At 51.1% G+C, this 16,487-nt stretch overlaps 6 protein-coding genes across 6 annotated transcripts; 4 read left to right on the forward strand and 2 right to left on the reverse strand.

Annotated features, from left to right (window-relative positions):
- Positions 1-1,305: 1,305 nt before the first annotated feature.
- On the forward strand, positions 1,306-3,237 carry N7481_012330 (uncharacterized protein; the record flags this gene model as incomplete). The annotated part of the gene is made up of 5 exons (XM_057271549.1): positions 1,306-1,654; positions 1,767-1,920; positions 1,974-2,454; positions 2,512-2,838; positions 2,902-3,237. The coding sequence occupies 5 exons, from the start codon at positions 1,306-1,308 to the stop codon at positions 3,235-3,237; spliced, it is 1,647 nt and encodes a 548-aa protein (XP_057115737.1).
- Positions 3,238-3,789: 552 nt separating this feature from the next.
- N7481_012331 (MGMT family protein) lies at positions 3,790-4,302 on the forward strand (the record flags this gene model as incomplete). Its single annotated transcript, XM_057271550.1, has 1 exon — positions 3,790-4,302. One exon carries the CDS (start codon positions 3,790-3,792, stop codon positions 4,300-4,302), a length of 513 nt encoding a protein of 170 aa, XP_057115738.1.
- A 3,245-nt stretch (positions 4,303-7,547) lies between these two features.
- On the reverse strand, positions 7,548-8,282 carry N7481_012332 (uncharacterized protein; the record flags this gene model as incomplete). The annotated part of the gene is made up of 2 exons (XM_057271551.1): positions 7,548-7,797; positions 7,876-8,282. 2 exons carry the CDS (start codon positions 8,280-8,282, stop codon positions 7,548-7,550), a joined length of 657 nt encoding a protein of 218 aa, XP_057115739.1.
- Positions 8,283-10,744: 2,462 nt separating this feature from the next.
- Positions 10,745-12,731, reverse strand: N7481_012333 (CNOT2/3/5 family protein; the record flags this gene model as incomplete). The annotated part of the gene is made up of 3 exons (XM_057271552.1): positions 10,745-11,315; positions 11,341-12,413; positions 12,477-12,731. The coding sequence occupies 3 exons, from the start codon at positions 12,729-12,731 to the stop codon at positions 10,745-10,747; spliced, it is 1,899 nt and encodes a 632-aa protein (XP_057115740.1).
- A 529-nt stretch (positions 12,732-13,260) lies between these two features.
- Positions 13,261-14,124, forward strand: N7481_012334 (D-aminoacyl-tRNA deacylase; the record flags this gene model as incomplete). Its single annotated transcript, XM_057271553.1, has 5 exons — positions 13,261-13,267; positions 13,329-13,507; positions 13,584-13,626; positions 13,678-13,904; positions 13,984-14,124. The coding sequence occupies 5 exons, from the start codon at positions 13,261-13,263 to the stop codon at positions 14,122-14,124; spliced, it is 597 nt and encodes a 198-aa protein (XP_057115741.1).
- A 361-nt stretch (positions 14,125-14,485) lies between these two features.
- Positions 14,486-15,866, forward strand: N7481_012335 (Peptidyl-prolyl cis-trans isomerase D; the record flags this gene model as incomplete). The annotated part of the gene is made up of 6 exons (XM_057271554.1): positions 14,486-14,501; positions 14,578-14,645; positions 14,711-14,720; positions 14,779-14,865; positions 14,925-15,124; positions 15,153-15,866. The coding sequence occupies 6 exons, from the start codon at positions 14,486-14,488 to the stop codon at positions 15,864-15,866; spliced, it is 1,095 nt and encodes a 364-aa protein (XP_057115742.1).
- Positions 15,867-16,487: the final 621 nt, after the last annotated feature.

A 16,487-nucleotide genomic window follows, 5' to 3' on the forward strand; every position in this document is an offset into this window, starting at 1 on the left:
GCTTTAGCTCGGACCGCAGGGCGTAGTAAAGCCGTCATTCGGAAGATAGAACACCTGCTAGATAACCTTAAAAATCAGATTCTCGGTTTACATAGTACGAGAATAGTACTCCGTACTCTGGAAGTGGGCCAGATATAGAATTATTTAATGGAACGTGGCTTGGAGTCGGCGAACTTCCGGTGATCGTTCGACGCCACTAGGTAGAGCAAAAGAAGTAAAAGGGTCAAGCAGATGAGGGCGATACTATACCAAGAGGACTTTGTTCCGGTTCGGTGGATCATTGACAGCATTGTTTCCCCCGGCTTGCCGAGTTTCGACAAAGTCTGGAGACTCCGTATCGCGATCCTCCGGGTTTAACCTTGCTTCTGGTGGGACCAGTCCGAACAAACCCGCCTATTGGCCTGGCCCCCTTCGGGGTGTGGGCTCACCGGAGTAGACTTTGCCCCGACGTAGCCGAGGCTGGGGAATGACAGAATGCTACGAGCAGATGCTAGAAATTAACCGATGCTGAACATGTATCATCCCTAAAACGATGGCTGGGGCTTTCAGTCCCATGGCTCCATGCGACAATCTTCAGGATGGGGACCTTCATTCTGACTCTCACCAGGTCGTTCCAGGTAGAAAACAAGGGGCAAAAAACCTTAACAAATGCCGTGCCTGTCGGATTGCCGATTCCAGCGGGTGTCGGTTAAAAGGAACCTCCCCGCGTCTCCCCAGTTCTTCTTCCGCTTGAGGGGGGGAACCCGAAGGCAGTTGTCCTCCACTACGGAGTATGACCAAATCAACCCGGATTTGAATTTCACAGTGGAGACGACGAGGGTCTAAGACTCGCGTTCCCCTCTCCTTGTTTGTGCTCGTAAACTCGATGTAACCAGATTGGAGGCTCCCGCTACCTGCTCTTCCTGGGGCGACAGTCGGCCGATCCTCGTGGGGAAGTTTCCTTGTCGGTCTTCTGCAGGTGGGGGATCCAATCGCATCTTCGATTCTCCCTCCAGTTGCGGATTCAAGTCGACTTCTCGGGCGAAAGTGGTTAAAAGGCCCCGTGTGCTATGATATGATGTCGGACCGCAAACTTCGGGTCCCATCGCTGTCCTGCATCTGGCACGATTCCCCACGGGGCTCGACTGGCTGGTTGCTTTAAGTAATCTTACATTGAGTCACCCAGTGACCGGTCGATCTCTTTCGTTTTTTCTTTTCCTTACGCCCTTCGTCAATTCTATAGATACCCCTCCTCCCCCCTGTCCCCGCACGGGTTATGCATCTGGGAAATTATTGATTTTAGATCTTTGCGCCCTCTCGTTCATCATGAGCGACAAGATTTCCTCTTGGAATGTTGTCCACAAGCTGGAGAAGCGAGGGCTTCTCGTAGCTATCAACTGTGTTGCAGCGCTGTCGATTCTATTCTTTGGTTATGACCAGGGAATGATGTCTGGAGTCAACAACTCCAAGGACTATATCGAACTAATGGGGTTCGGCTATACGGAGATGGTGGAAGGAGAACCGACACCGGTGGTCACCAACTCTCTGCTGCAGGGTGGTATTGTGGCGGTTTATTATCTTGGAACTCTGTTCGGCGGTCTTTTCGGCGGCTGGCTGGGTGATCGCATGGGCAGAATCAAGACCATCGCTGCTGGAGCAATTTGGGCGATCCTGGGTGCGAGTCTGCAGTGCTCCTCTCCAAAACCACAATTGGATGATTTGCTGTAAGTGATCACCATATCGTTAAGCTGATAACTTCGAGAGGCTGTGATTGACGAAGAAAACAGCACGATTCATCAATGGCATTGGCACGGGTATTTTGAACGCTATCGTTCCTGTCTGGGCCACAGAGACCGCCGAGCACACTTCGCGTGGCCAATTCATTGCCATTGAATTTACTCTGAACATCTTTGGTGTCGTCATGGCTTACTGGCTAGAATTGTGAGTAACCTAACTGGTCTATTTGGTTGACTATGCCACTAACTGCTGCGCAGTGGTCTGTCATTCATTGATGGCGGCAACTCGGCCTTCCAGTGGAGATTTCCTATCGCTTTCCAAATCATCTTCCTGCTTATTCTTTTCGGAGTTGTCTGGTTTTTCCCTGAGTCCCCACGTTGGTTAGTCAATGTCGGCCGCGAGGAGGAAGCCCGGTATATTCTTCAACGACTTCGTGGTAGCAGCCCCGAGGATCGCGTCCGTGCCGAGGCCGAGTTTCTGGATATTCAGGCCATTGCTGAGATGGAGAAGACCGTCGTTCACGGTGGTGGACACTCTTATCTTTCCATGCTCTTTGGCTACAAGTCTGGAGATCTTCACATTGGTCGTCGCGTGCAACTGGTTGTCTGGTTGCAAATTATGCAAGAATGGGTTGGTATCGCTGGTGTCACCGTTTACGCGCCGACTATATTCAGCATTGCCGGGTTCGACTCGAGGAAGAGCCAGTGGATTAGTGGATTGAACAATGTGTTCTACATGGTATGTTTATGGGTGGCACGTGTAATTCTCTATCTTCCTGCTAATGATTTTTTCTAGTTTGCTACCCTCGTCTGTGTTTTCACTTTGGATCGCATCGGTCGCCGCTGGACGTTATACTGGGGATCGGTAGTACAGGGAATCGCCATGTTCCTCGCCGGTGGATTCTCACGCCTGGCCATTAATGCCAAAGCCGATGGTGACATGGGTCAAGCGTCATCATATGGTGCAGCAGCAGCCTCCATGATCTTCATTTTTACCTCGACTTTCGGAGCTACCTGGTTGACCGTGCCCTGGGTGTACCCTGCTGAGATCTTCCCTCTGGCTGTTCGTGCTCGTGGAAATGCCTGGGGTGTTGTTGGTTGGAGTATTGGAAACGGATGGCTGGTAAGTTTGGATGCATTTTGAGAAGTCTTTCCAATGTGATACTGACATTTGAAACTCATATAGACCCTTCTATGCCCCGTCATGTTCGGAGCAATTGGTGAAAAGACTCTCTATGTATTTGCCGCCAGCAACGTCATCACGATCCCCATGGTGTGGGCTTTATATCCGGAGAGTAGCCAGCGTACTTTGGAAGATATGGATCTTCTGTTTGCTTCTCCAAGCCCATGGGCTTGGGAAGCTGAAAAGACCTTTGCTCGCCTCAAGGCTGAGAACCCTGGTATGGTACAAGCTATCAGCCGCAAGAACAGTGTTCTGGACCCAGAGGCGGGCAAGTCATTTGAGATTGCGAAGGCCGAGGAGAATGCTACCAGTGCTGCCGAGCATGTTGATCACGCTTGAGATGGCTCCATGGATTCTCACTTCTGCCGAGGTAAAACTTGGAGGTACTACTAGTATACGAACTATGCGGATATTGGTACTAGGTTGCGTATAATGAGTCATGTTAGAAATGGAAACGAATAGATACCATGTGACTCGTGGCAGACATGGAATTATCGAATCAAATTATCCAAAATTTCTTGAAACGTCACCTTGTTAAGCGCTCCAGGCTTGATCTTTTTTTGGGAGAGTCGAAGTTCTGGTGTTGGCCAGGTAAGACGCACTCTGATTGGTCACATTCACAACAACTCCGGATGCCGCCACCACATTTTATATTTCAAAGCTTTGAGTCAGACTTCTCATATGAACTCTGCTATTGTTCATAAAACATCATCCCTAGAATTGACCCGAAATCAAGGGAGGTGCCAAAAAAGACATCCGTACCAAATCAAGTTCGCGTTCGACGCGTCTCATCGCGTCAGAAGCCGATCCAGGACAGCCCAAACCAACGCTTGTTATACGAACTACGAATAAGCTCATCTTGAGACCAAGAAAGCTATCTATCTATACACTATGGCAACAGAAACAACTCCAGAATCATCGCAAGTCGTCTCGGCCATACCATCGCCCCACTCCCAGCCAACTGCCAAATCAACGACCACAATCACCACCACCACCACCAACACGCCAACTGAAATCCATCAAAAGTACCTCCGGCGCATCTCTCTCCACCCAACACTGACCCCATTCCGCCGACGCGTCTACCGCGCTCTCCTCTCTGTACCCGAAGGGCGATGGACCACATACTCCGCGATGGCAACATACCTCAACTCCAGCGCTCGGGCGGTAGGTAATGCGATGCGTACGAACCCTTTCGCGCCCGAAGTACCATGCCACCGAGTCCTCGCGGCAGACCGCTCACTTGGCGGATATAAAGGGGAGTGGAAGGTTAGCAAGCATATAGGCAGTGGTTCTTTTCGCGACGAGAAAAGGTTAAGACTCCTAGATGAGGGGGTTACTTTTGACGGGGATGGGAAGGCAGGAGGGTCTTGTTTCAAGGATTTCCGAGATTTAGGGGCGAAGTAGATAAATGCTTGCTACTTCGCATGGGATAGTGTTTGTTTTAAGGTCTGCTCGTTGTTAGGTGGTGGCGTTTGTGAGGTTATGACAGCCGGTTCACGATATTTGAATGGATGAAACACAGTGAAAAGTAAATAGTCATTCATGGGCGACAAACCCCTCGTCTTTGGCTGTATGTATGTAAATATGACCAGGTACTGCTGACCTGGCCATGATTTTCAAAATCTAAATTCATGTCAGGAACAAACACTCGATTCACAACTGGTCATAATAAGCATCAAATTTGATTCTCATCGAGTTCTGTACAAATCTAATACCAATCATCATGCCCGACTTCACCCCGTCCGAAAAATTAACCTACAGCAAATCTCTACCGGTAGGAATAACCCTCAATGCAAACAACTACTACCGCTGGACATTAAACGGCACGTCCATGCAACTAGACTGGGCAAACCCCACACTATAAACGATCGCCTCAACCCCAGACCACGACTCCGCAAATAACTCACACTCACACTCACACTCATGCACAAACGCAGACGCAGTGATCGACCTACCCGACACCGACTCCTGGACACTAATAATAATAGAAACAACCCAAGCCGCGCCGCACCCTGTGCATCTGCACGGGCATGACTTTCTCATAATTGCGCGGGCCAGGGCCTGTATCGGGATCGGATCGGCCCCCTGCAGATGCAGGCTTCAGCTCGACCCCAGTTCGGGCCCTGGACCTGGATCCGGCCTCAACCAAAACGAAACCCCAAACCCAAACCCAAACCCAAACCCAAACCCCGAATGTAGGTGTTGGTGTTGGTGGTGGTGGGGCTATTACGTTTTTGTCGGGATCTTTTCCTAAACGTGATACGGCACTTCTTCCTGCGTCGGGTCATTTGGCTATTGCGTTTAAGACGAATAATCCTGGTGCGTGGCTGCTGCATTGCCATATTGGGTGGCATCTTGAGCAGGGGTTTGGGGTGCAGTTTGTTGAGCGTGAGGATGAGGTGCGACAGTTAGTTAAGTGGAGGGAATTGGGAGAGTCGATGGGGGGAAGGTGTCGGCGGTGGGGAGGAATACTGGGGAAAGTATGGGGATGAGAACGGATCAGGTGTGTAATTAGATAGCCGTGGAGTATAAGATCAACTTAAATGTGGATGGAAGATACCTACTCGTGTCACCTTGAAGTCTTATGGGACGACTGATGGTTGTTTCGGAAACTAGTTCCTGAACCCATGCGCTGGGAAATATCATGATGGCCGGTAATAAGCAGGGGCACGAGGGCAAGGAAATAGTACAACCTTGGAAGCACACACCCATCACCCAGGTGATACTGCCCTAGTATCCCTAGATATATCTGTAAGTGCTGGCTACTCGGAGCTTTCAATTGAATCACAGGAGCATCAGAAGGAGTCGAGAATGGAATTATCCTGGGGAGTTGTTTCATGTCATCCGCATGGAATAGTTAAAGCTTATTCAGTAGCATCTATGTATAACTCGGAATATCCTTGACAGGAAACGAGAAAGACCTTTTGCCACCTGGGGGGGAGAATACCTCGTCGAACGTAAAGCAAACCTTGGAATACTGACAAAGCTGCTCCTTACCGACTGTGATAATCCATCGACCTCAACGTCCCCAATGGTATTATATCATGATCCCACACCAACCCAACAGCTTGAATCGACGAAATTAAAAAAAATCAAGCCGCGATACAGAAATCTAATCCCGATCACGTCAAACTAGCGACTCCCGACTGATGTACGGGGTATCTACATACAGTACGTGGTCATGCAGATGAGGAGTCGGATGCACCCGTTCTGGTATACCGATCGGCCCCAATCCCCCCCCTCCATCCACATCGCTGACTCGGGGTGCTGTACGGAGTATGCAGCAAATAACGAATCAGTGCTTCGGTGAAGCCGAAAGCCGAATATTAAACTAAGTTAATATCCATGGGAGGCGGGGAAATGGAATGGCAATCCGTTTGATCTACATGACTCGGTACCCCGTGTGGAATACACACGTGCCCCTACCTGTCGCACTATGAGATGGGGGCGAAGTTTGTCTGACGCGATGAAAGGATTCTTTGGAGGGGTCTGGCTGCCGAAAGGGGAGGAGGTTGGGATGATCAATCCTTTTGTGGGACTGGGTTGGGGGTTAGGGCTTGGCTTGGCTTGCCGCGTTATTATTCCAAGGTACATACGAATTACGGAGTACGAGTATCTCAGGTGCACTTTGAGGGTGGATTTGAACGTACATTGCATATGTGATGATGATCTTTGGATAGGCGGATTGTAGCGTTGTAATGATAGCGGGGAATTGAGGAGCGAAGGATTGAATCTTCTTCGCTCTAGACCAGTCCGGTACGGCTGTTTGAGTTTTGCGGGCTTGATGTTCTACAGTACGGAGGACGAGTAAGGATGATTATGGAATGGAAATGGGTTGATTGGGTTTGAGTTGGGTTATGTGGGTGCGTGTAAGAACTAGGGACACTAGAGGATGTTTGCTTTTGGGAGAGCGATCTGCGCGTGCGTTATTTTCGGTCTTTGTTGCATTGAGACTGCCGAAGCTAATCATCCCTCTCCTGACAGAGTTTTTGATGATGAGCCAAAAGTAGGATACAGTAGTCCTAGCTAGCTACCTCTCTTAGCTAGTGAGCTCCCAGGAACCAGCTCCACTCCACTCTACAACGGTACTGCAATCCTTCGAGGGGAATCGATAGCTAGGAGCTACGGCATGTTACACAGAGCGTTTCAGATGTAACAATCCTTTGGAGTGGTAGTAGGTATGGTATGTAGGTCCGAGGCTCAAAAATAGCAAAGTCATGATCCGTCCAATTCGTGTCCTGGGGAATCCGTAATTCTAAATCCATTGAATCATGTACCGTCTATCGCATAGCGTCCAGAAGAAGAAAGAGAAGAAGAGAAAATCAACAGAAGAAAATAAGAAATATAAAAAGCAAAATACCAAGTGGTAGTAAATGGGAATGAGAAAAGAGCTCGCGGCGCCGTCTATACATGACCAAAAGCAGTCTATAGAAACAAGCAGAACAATCGCAAAGCGAAGAAAAGAAGAACAAGAAGAAAATGCGCCGCCCGCGCAAGAAGAAGAGAAAGGAAAGACATAATGTGGTCGTAAATCATACACTGCGGTGAAGAATAACAGCTGGCTGTGCCGTCGCAAGCGGTCGAAAAGTGTAAATCGAAAAAAAAAGACAGAATGCTGAGCAGAATGCATCGACTATCGTACGATCCACTTATGAGATCTCCTTAGCGGAACGCTTGAAAGCTCGACGCTTAGGTACATCAAGGTGGTGGTATGAACGCAGGTGCTCGACAAGGTGATCCTGGCGCGGGAAGCCATTGCTACCCTTGCGCGAGCAGTGATCCACGGGGCAGTTGCGAAAGACCGGGTAATGCACGCTGGACTGGTGGCGCTTTAAATCGGCGAAGCGAGTGAAAGACTTGCTACAGCCGCTGGCGTCGCAGGCAAAGGGCTTGGTCGGTCTATGCGGTCACTTGTCAGTAAACATGGTCGCGGAGGTAAGGAATTTGAGAACGGCAAGGTGATTGCGATTCACTTACTTCGCAGCGGACGGGGATTCAGGGCCAGAGTCCTCGACCAGGCTGAGGGGGTAGCTGGTGATCGCCAGGTCCTCGTGGGTATTCCACCCGCCGACACTATCGCAGGTGCTGCTGGCGGAGCTAGGGACGCTGGTTGCCATGGGTGGTGCCTCATACATTTGGAAATCCTTGATGGGGATTTCTTTGATTGGCATTGCAGGAGAGTACATGTATGGAGAGCTGGTGAAGGAGTAGATCTCTGGGTGGACCTCTTGCACAAAGGGAGAGGCAGGGTCCATGTCAAAGGAGGAGGAGGAGTCGTAGACTGGGGCTTGAGGAGCGCCCATGCCGTAGAAGAAGTCCATACCGCCAGGGGATGAGGAGTAGGACGAGGCATACGAGTCTGGATAGCTGAAAGGGGATTGCATGTCGGGCGACGAGAAGGAAGAGTACGAGTTGGAATGGGGCTGTGGTGAGGAGGTCGATGACAACGACTGTTTGGAGAGGGGAAGTGGGACTGGGATGGACTATGGGGGTTTTAAGAAGAACGAGTTAGGGCCATGAAGAGAACAGATTGGGCGAAGGATTCTAGAAAGCAACTAGCGTGGCCTACCATGGTGGGATTTGAGACGCCGGTGTGTAATCCTTCGAGAGTGATGTACAGAGTACAGCTATGCAGAACTGGGGAATTTGGGGGCCAAGTTGACTCGATGGTAGAAGTGAGAAGTGGAAAGTGAAAGTGAGAAAAAACAACACATGTGGTGTTCCCCCTTGCGCAAGCGTCTTTCTTATGTATTATTTTAGTTCCAGCTGTTGTCCAGCGGCCAGCTGGACGTACGATAGCGGCTCTCTTCCCTCAACTCCACCTAGTTTGACCAAGTAACCAAGTAACTGGACCACAACAACCCCCCGGCTCCAATACGAAGTCATCTGGCGTTGATGGGGGGGGAGGAAAACAAGTCTCTGACTGGTCTAGTTGATCGGGGACAGCCTCATCGAGAGGAATTGAGGACCCCCGAGTGGTCAACCAGTCGACTCAGCCCCCGCCTTCAGCATCGTCATTCGAGGATCATTGCGGGAATTTACTGCATTCATGCCGGGATTCTCGTGCATTAGGGCGGGTGGAGGGCTTCCAGAGGGGCTTCTCGAAATTCTGGAAACCTTCTAGCGTACACGGCCGAAGATCCACTCTAGTGTGTATCTGTGGTATCTGGCGGGGTGTCATTGGGGGGGAAAGGCCTGATGCAAGGGTTGCCAAGCCAAAGAGGGGGCGGCTCGAGGGTGTCCGAGTTAACCCAGGTTGAGAGGAGATCAAACCCCAAGGATTGGTCCGAATTATACGCTAGCAAGGTGGCCTTTTGTGGTCAGACCGCAACAAGTGGGTTGGGCTGGGTTGAGGAGGGAGGGGGGGGGCTGGCGTCAGTCCTGCATATTCGCTTCCCCCTCATGGAAAAGGATCATCGGATCCGGTGGTTAGCGTGGTCGGCCCCTTCTGGAAGGCTTCTAGCGGGAGGGGCCAGGAGTCTGTCCGTTTTTTGAGGCGGGTTTCACAAGCTGCACTGCGATGCAGCTCGTTCCAGGGCTGCACCATATGTTCAGCTGGGACGTGTGGTGATGCACCCTGTGGTGTTGTATATGTATGGACAAGTCACCCTACGGTATGTGCTGTATACAGTATTGCCAACTTGAATGTGTGTTTCTGTCAACTTCAAGTCCAGTCACAGGCCGAACGAACCCACCTGCAAGGCTGAGTCGTTAAATCGGCAAGACTGTGCCGGGAAGAACGTCATTTGCGATCCGGCGATCTCTGGTGCCAAGCCACTAGAGGAACGAGGGGAACAAAAGGAACAAAGTGAACCAGATAAACCAGGTAAAACGAATCAGCACGAACCTGGGGATCATAGACGAACACTGGCACACAACGCACAGCCCCTTCTAGCGGCATTCTAGAAAATCCCGCATTGACGGCTAGTGTCTGGAGCCTGCATTAGTCGATTACTCGACCAGTCACCATTGGGACGTGTCCTGGTGGGAACTCGCTGACTGGTCGGGGATGTGGTGGACATGGTGAACATACGAGGACCAAGACACGGGGCGAGTGCATGCCGATGGGCCCGAGGTACTTGGACCTCAGCAGGTACGAAGTACGAAAGATGTAGAAGTACTGACTAGTGTGATACCCTGGTAGCCGGTACCTGTCAGAGAAGTGCCCAGCTGATACCCCAGATCCCAAGACTCCCCAAGGCATATTCTACATCTAATTTTGCATGGCCCACTTCTACAGCTCTAGTTGCATGGAACTCAGAAAGAAAAAGAAAAAGAAAAAGAAAAGACAGTGACAAAGAACCCATCGGGTCTTGAATTGATTCATAACCACGGGTCGGATCGACTCAAAATAGCACAGAACTCCCCGCGGTCCCATTCATTGTACTCGTTGCCCGATACCCAAAACAAAGAATAGTTCAACCACTCCGAACGCAAGAGCGGGACCCGTGGCCAAGTTGGTAAGGTAAGTAGCGGAGGTAAGGCGTGAGATAAAGAAACAAAGTGAAAAAGAAAAAGAAAAGTGGAGGATAGAGAGAAAAAGTAGCAAAGAGACAAAGGTGTAAGACGATAAACAGATCCAACAACTCCCTCGAGTTCCCGCCTCGATCGATGGGGGGGTGCCTTTTTATCCATGACCACACTCACACACACACTCTCAACACATATCTAGTGCTGCCCGGCTCTCTACAGATCTTCTTCCAAAACGGGAATAAATCAATACCGAGACGGCGTATGGGTCGTGTGGAGGCAAGAAACAACAAAAACAGGGGGAGAATAAGGAAAGGATAGAGAGACGGGGGGAGAGCGGGAGGGAGAGGGGGACCGGAGAATATCACAGGACGTTTCATAATTCGTCCTCCAGATATTTGTACACGAACTTGAAGTCAGCCTTGCGCCGGTTCATCCTGTCGGGCACTGTGGTGAGCACGTGTTGCGGAATGGTCTGCCTGGCGGATACAGGAGGCGGAGATCTTTGAACTAACCATGTACTTTCGTAGTCGAAAAACCGGTAGGTGCCCTGCTCGAACTCCTCCGTGATGTTCTTTGGCTCCTCGTGTCTTTGGAACCACGTCTGGTATTGCTTATGGAAGCGCCAGCTCTGGTTCTTCAATGCCTTGGCGGCCAGGTACTGTTGATACGTCCCTTGGCGATAATAGAACAGGTAGAACAACGTGTCCGTGTCAATCCGTCCGGTATCGTACAGTCGGGGGTCGTCGAATATTGAGAGGGGCTCTTGGGGGTAGTAGAGGGGGGTGTTGTACGGGTTCTGCGGCTTGTAATGACGTGGCTTCTCGGCATCACCAGCCTCCGGGCAGGTGGTGAGTGATGTCGCTAGCAATCGTTGTACGGCAGGTGATGAGTGGATGGTGGAGCGTTCCTTGGTCAGTTCGAATGATTGGGTCAGGTCTTGCAGACTTGGGGGGTAAGTGATATATTGACTCGGCAGCATCGGCCTCGCTTGCTTCCCTTGTTGTTACTCTGCTGTTTTTCCTTGACGTGTCCTTACTCGTCTCAGCTTTCTCGATAGGTGCAGGTGATGATGTACCGGAGATGGCAGCACCACTGGGGGCCTTCGATCGACCTGCAACGGCAGCGGCAACAGCAACGGCAGGTTCATCAATCGACGTAGCAGTTGCCACGGCTGGCGTTGGTTTGGAGATCGGTTGCACAGACGCCACGATTGGCGAGGCCGTAGAGGAAGCCTTGCCGGTGGGCAGGACATGAGAGAACGCAGGGCTAGTACCGGGTGGTGGGGGCAAAGGTAGAATTCCCACTCCGCTTTTATCTGCTGCCGCAGCAGATGCCGCAGCTGAGGCATATTTCAACGTTTCTCCAGGTAGACGAGTTGGGAGCGGTGCTGGTTTCATGCCCGGTCCCCCATTGGAGGATGTGGAGGGATGAAGGGTGGCGAGGACAGGGAGAGGAGACTTCATCTGCGCAGACGGGCGACGGGCCGTTGTAGGTTCGGGCTTGGGCTTGGGTTTGGGCTCCGGTTCTTCGTCCGGAAGGGACTGGGCATCTTGCGATGATAATGGATCGTCGCCGGCGCCAAGCTGACCCTCTACTTCGTCGCCGATATTCAAGTCATCATATAATGTCTCATCTTCTCCGCAGTAGTCAGGGTTGTGCCCTTCCTCAACGTAGTACTTGATACCCTCATTGAGATCTTGGACTGCGCCCACGTCGAGATTGCCATTTTGCAAGGACCGAAGCAAGAACTCAAGCTTGTTGACGTGCCACTTATGGCGTTCCGTTACTCGGGAGATATCGGCCATGCGGTTCGCCTTCGACATATCCTTCTTACCCTTCTTCATCTGCGCTTGTAGGGTCTCCTCTTCCGCCTCCATGGCTTCGATCCTCAATTGAAGGTCATCCACCATCGACGACAGGAAATCACACGCCTCCACTTTCTCCTTCTCCTTGGGATCAAGTCGGGAGGCTGCTGAGAGACCCTCTTTAGAGTAGGCTTTCGTCTTCATCTCCTTCTCGACGGCCTTGAACTGCTCCATACACTGTTTGAGATTGTTAGCCGCCGACTCTGAAGGAACGGGGGATCACTCAATGGTAAGACCCACTGTCTCAATTGCTTTCCGCTGCTCTAGCAGCGGAGCCTTGTCCTTGACCTCATTGCCGGCCGCCCATGACTTGATTTGATCCCGAAACCTTTGTAGCTTCTTAATTTCGCGCTTCAAGTTCTCCTCGAGCTTGTCTCGCTGAGTGGGGTTGTTGGCGGAGCGGATCTTCTCGTATATGCCTTCGAATGTTTGGATGCCTTCGGCGACTTTTTTGAAGGTCTTTTCGATCTCTTGTTGCGTTTTACGAGACGCCATGGTGCATTCGACTGGGGGTGTGGACTAGGGTGGTCCACTGGGGTGATGATGCGGTGGGGGCGGAGTTGTAGTTCTTCGTGTGCAACCGAGGGGTGAATGGTTGCACAATCAATGGATAGAAGAGAGCTGTCTCTGGATAGGTTGTGGACCAGCTTGAAACCAGGAGTCGCGGCACGCCAGAGGGTTAAATGTAGATTGCAGCTGGATTGGAGGTCCGCTTGGCTGGAGAATGTTGGGTTGCCGGGTTGGGCAGGCGGTCTGGAAGGCAGTCGCCGATGGATCAAGAGGCAAGTTCCAAAGTTTGGTTAGTTTCTTGTTGAACACTCTTGAAATGCTGCTTCAATTTAATCCGACAACTGGGGAATTATTCTGAGACACCGCGATCACTGATTAATACCACTACCTCCCAGAGATATTGTTGATTTCGCGATTTGACTTGTGCCACGTCTAGGCCGCCCGAGCTCAAGCTCGAGCTCAATCTTCCCCGCGGAGTTTGTGTCCACACAGTGAATAGCAGGCAACGCGAACAATGAAAGGTGTGTCGAATGTGGGTTGTGGGTTGTGGAAATCCAGTGTGACACCAAGCTAACCGGTTAGTGATTATCCAAAGAGTCAAGTCGGCCTCGGTCACAGTGGACGAAGAGTTGATCTCCTCCATTGGCAAGGGACTGTTGGTATTGACTGGGGTGGGGAAGGAGGATACTGAGAAGGAAGCCGAGAATATCGTCAACAAAGTCCTCAAGGCCAAGTTCTGGCCGGACGAGAACGGCAGTCAAGTAAGAATGCGCGCGCCGAGTGGTCTCGAGGAGTATTGGCATTTCTATCTCGGCCAGTGCTGACGGGCGACTCTAGTGGAAAAAGAACGTGCAGGAAATTGAGGGTGAGGTACTCTGTGGTAAGTCTACCTTCATCTTCCCTTTCATGAACTCAACTTAACTCCATCTAGTCTCCCAGTTCACTCTCTATGGCAAGATGAAGAAGGGCAACAAGCCTGACTTCCACGATGCGGCCGATGCCGTCACCGCGCGCCGAGTCTACGACCACTTCTACAACAAAATGCGAGAATCATACAAGGAAGATCGGGTAAAGAACGGAGTCTTCCAGGCCATGATGGAAGTCGAGCTGAAGAATGATGGGCCGGTGGGTGTTGACTACACCAGTGAAGACGCAGTGGTAACTTCATACCTTGTCTTTCTGGCTCCTCCCAGCGCCCCAGCGCCTCATGGAATTGGAGAACTAACGGAGACAACAGGTTACGATCGAAATAAATACGAATCTCCCTAAGAAGGAGCCGAAGGAGCCCAAACCGCCCAAAGATGAGGATAAAGACAAGGATAGTAGCAGTTCAGGCACGACGCTTGAGTTCACGATTCCGCCGGAACTGCTGGCATAAGAAATAAAAGGATGCGATGAATGATGAAGAAATGAAGGAATGTCAAAAATACCATCTGTACTGTATATATTAGTATATAATAGACAACTGTTCAAAGCATCATGTGTAGTCAAGTAGTCAAGTATACAAAGGCTGCCTGCACCGCCCGTGGAAGCTTCCTGAATCACCCCAATTTCACCTCTCCACCTTCACTTCCACCTTCACTTCCACCTACACCTGGGCACTTCCTTCTCACTCCCCCCACTTTACTCTCTCCACTTCATCTCATTCCGAGATCCATTCCTCCACTTCTCTTTCGTCCTCTTTTTCTTCCTCCCATTCACTTACAGTACTGCGCCCGCTCCTCGCACTTACACTCACCATGGCGGAATCCCAGAGTGCGTGTCCCACTGCGGGGTCTGCCGATCAGCCCGCGCGCAGGAATTGAATTGTCTCTTGCTGACCCCTCGTTAGAACGTTCTCGTGTCTTTTTCGACATTGAAATCGGTGGCGTCAAGGCTGGCCGTGTTGCTTTCGAGCTGGTAAGCTCTCTCCTCTCTCATTGTCACCATCGGGAGCTTCCCAGCTAACTTGCGCCTCACTTTAGTTCGACGATGGTACGATCAAACTCCGCTCCAACCGATTGACCTCCCAACTAACCCTAGTAAAATCCAGTGGTCCCCAAAACCGCAGATAACTTCCGTTCCCTTTGCACTGGCGAGAAGGGCATCGGCCAGCAGGGCAAGCCATTGACCTACAAGGGTACGTCGAAATACTTCTTTCGCCGCAATGTTAAGCGCACCTTCACTAAACCAAGGCAGGTTCCATCTTTCACCGTGTGATCAAGCAGTTCATGATCCAGGGTGGTGACTTCACTGCCTTCAACGGTACCGGTGGTGAATCGATCTACGGCGAAAAGTTCCCCGACGAGAACTTCGATATCAAGCATGACCGTCCTTTCCTGCTCTCCATGGCCAACTCTGGGCCCGGCACCAACGGCAGTCAATTCTTCGTTACCACCGTTCCCACCCCCCCACCTCGATGACAAGCACGTTGTCTTCGGCGAGGTCATCAACGGCAAAAGCATTATTCGCAAGATCGAAAATATGCCCACTCAGTCCGACAAGCCCAAGGTCGACGTTACCGTGGTGAACTGCGGTCAGCTCTTCGGCGAGGAGTACGAGAATGCCAACAAGCGCATTCAGGACGCGACCGGTGACCCCTACGAGGACTTCCCAGAGGACCACCAGGGCGAGGAGCTGACTGCTCCTCTGGGCTTCAAGATCGCTTCGGACCTCAAGGGATTCGGCAATGCTGCGTTCAAGAGCGGCAACCTCGAGCTCGGCCTGGAGAAGTACCAAAAGGGCTTGCGCTGGCTGAACGAGTTCCCCGAGCCCGGCGAAAATGACTCCAAGGAGCTCGGTGAGCAGATGACTGCTCTGCGCTTTACCCTACACTCCAACTCGTCGCTTCTCGCCAACAAGCTTGGTCAGTTCTCGAACGCTAAGACCTGGGCTGGGTATGCTCTGAAGGTTGCGGATACCACCGACAGCAAGGACAGTGACAAGGCCAAGGTTTATTACCGCCGAGCTCTTGCCTATGTCGGTCTGAAGGAGGAGGATAATGCGCTCAAGGATCTCACGGAAGCTTCCAAGCTGGCGCCTACTGATGTGGGTATCACGAACGAGATCGCCAAGGTCAAGAAGGCTGTCAAGGACCGCGAGGCAAAGGATAAGAAGGCTGCCCAGAAGTTTTTCTCCTGATTTACTCTCTGGTATTTATAGCTCTCTATGCCATACGATTCATGAAGTATCCTTTTTTCCTTCTCTGTTTATCTGTGAAGCATGATGTATGATACTAGTAATCGCATCACTGGGCGATTCCATTTGCCCTCTGAGATTTCTGCTTCTATTTGCCTTCCTGATTCTCCATGAATGTGTAGTATTTTCCTTAATCTAATTGAGGTCGAGGCTACATGCGGCGCTCCATAGCCGTAATCGACCCAGCGTTCCAAGGTTTCTTCTAGGGCAACCAGATCCTAACGATCAACGTACAGAGTATATCACAACCAGGTAGGATACTTAGTAAAAAAAAACGGTAACACTGTCGCCTTGGGAACTTGAAGCGATTGGATTCTGGAGACCAGCATGAGCTACTTTTCCCGTCGTCCTCAGCTGATTGTCTATACCTTTCTCAAAAGGCTCCCTCAGGAGATATGGATCCAAATCCTGGGCCTAACCTCGCTCTCTGACAGAGCGTCCGTGGTGGTCGCGTCTCGGAGCCCACGACTTTCCTCTGAGGGGTCATTATTGATATTGATAACCCGGGCCATCCGATCTAGGCAACAAGGTGTCAGCCGATCAGCCAATGTCCTTCAATCCCAG

This window comes from Penicillium waksmanii (genome assembly GCF_028829765.1).
Source record: "Penicillium waksmanii strain IBT 27052 chromosome Unknown utg000010l:1.0-3698451.0:1.0-3701458.0, whole genome shotgun sequence".
Classification (NCBI taxonomy): Eukaryota; Fungi; Ascomycota; class Eurotiomycetes; order Eurotiales; family Aspergillaceae; genus Penicillium; species Penicillium waksmanii.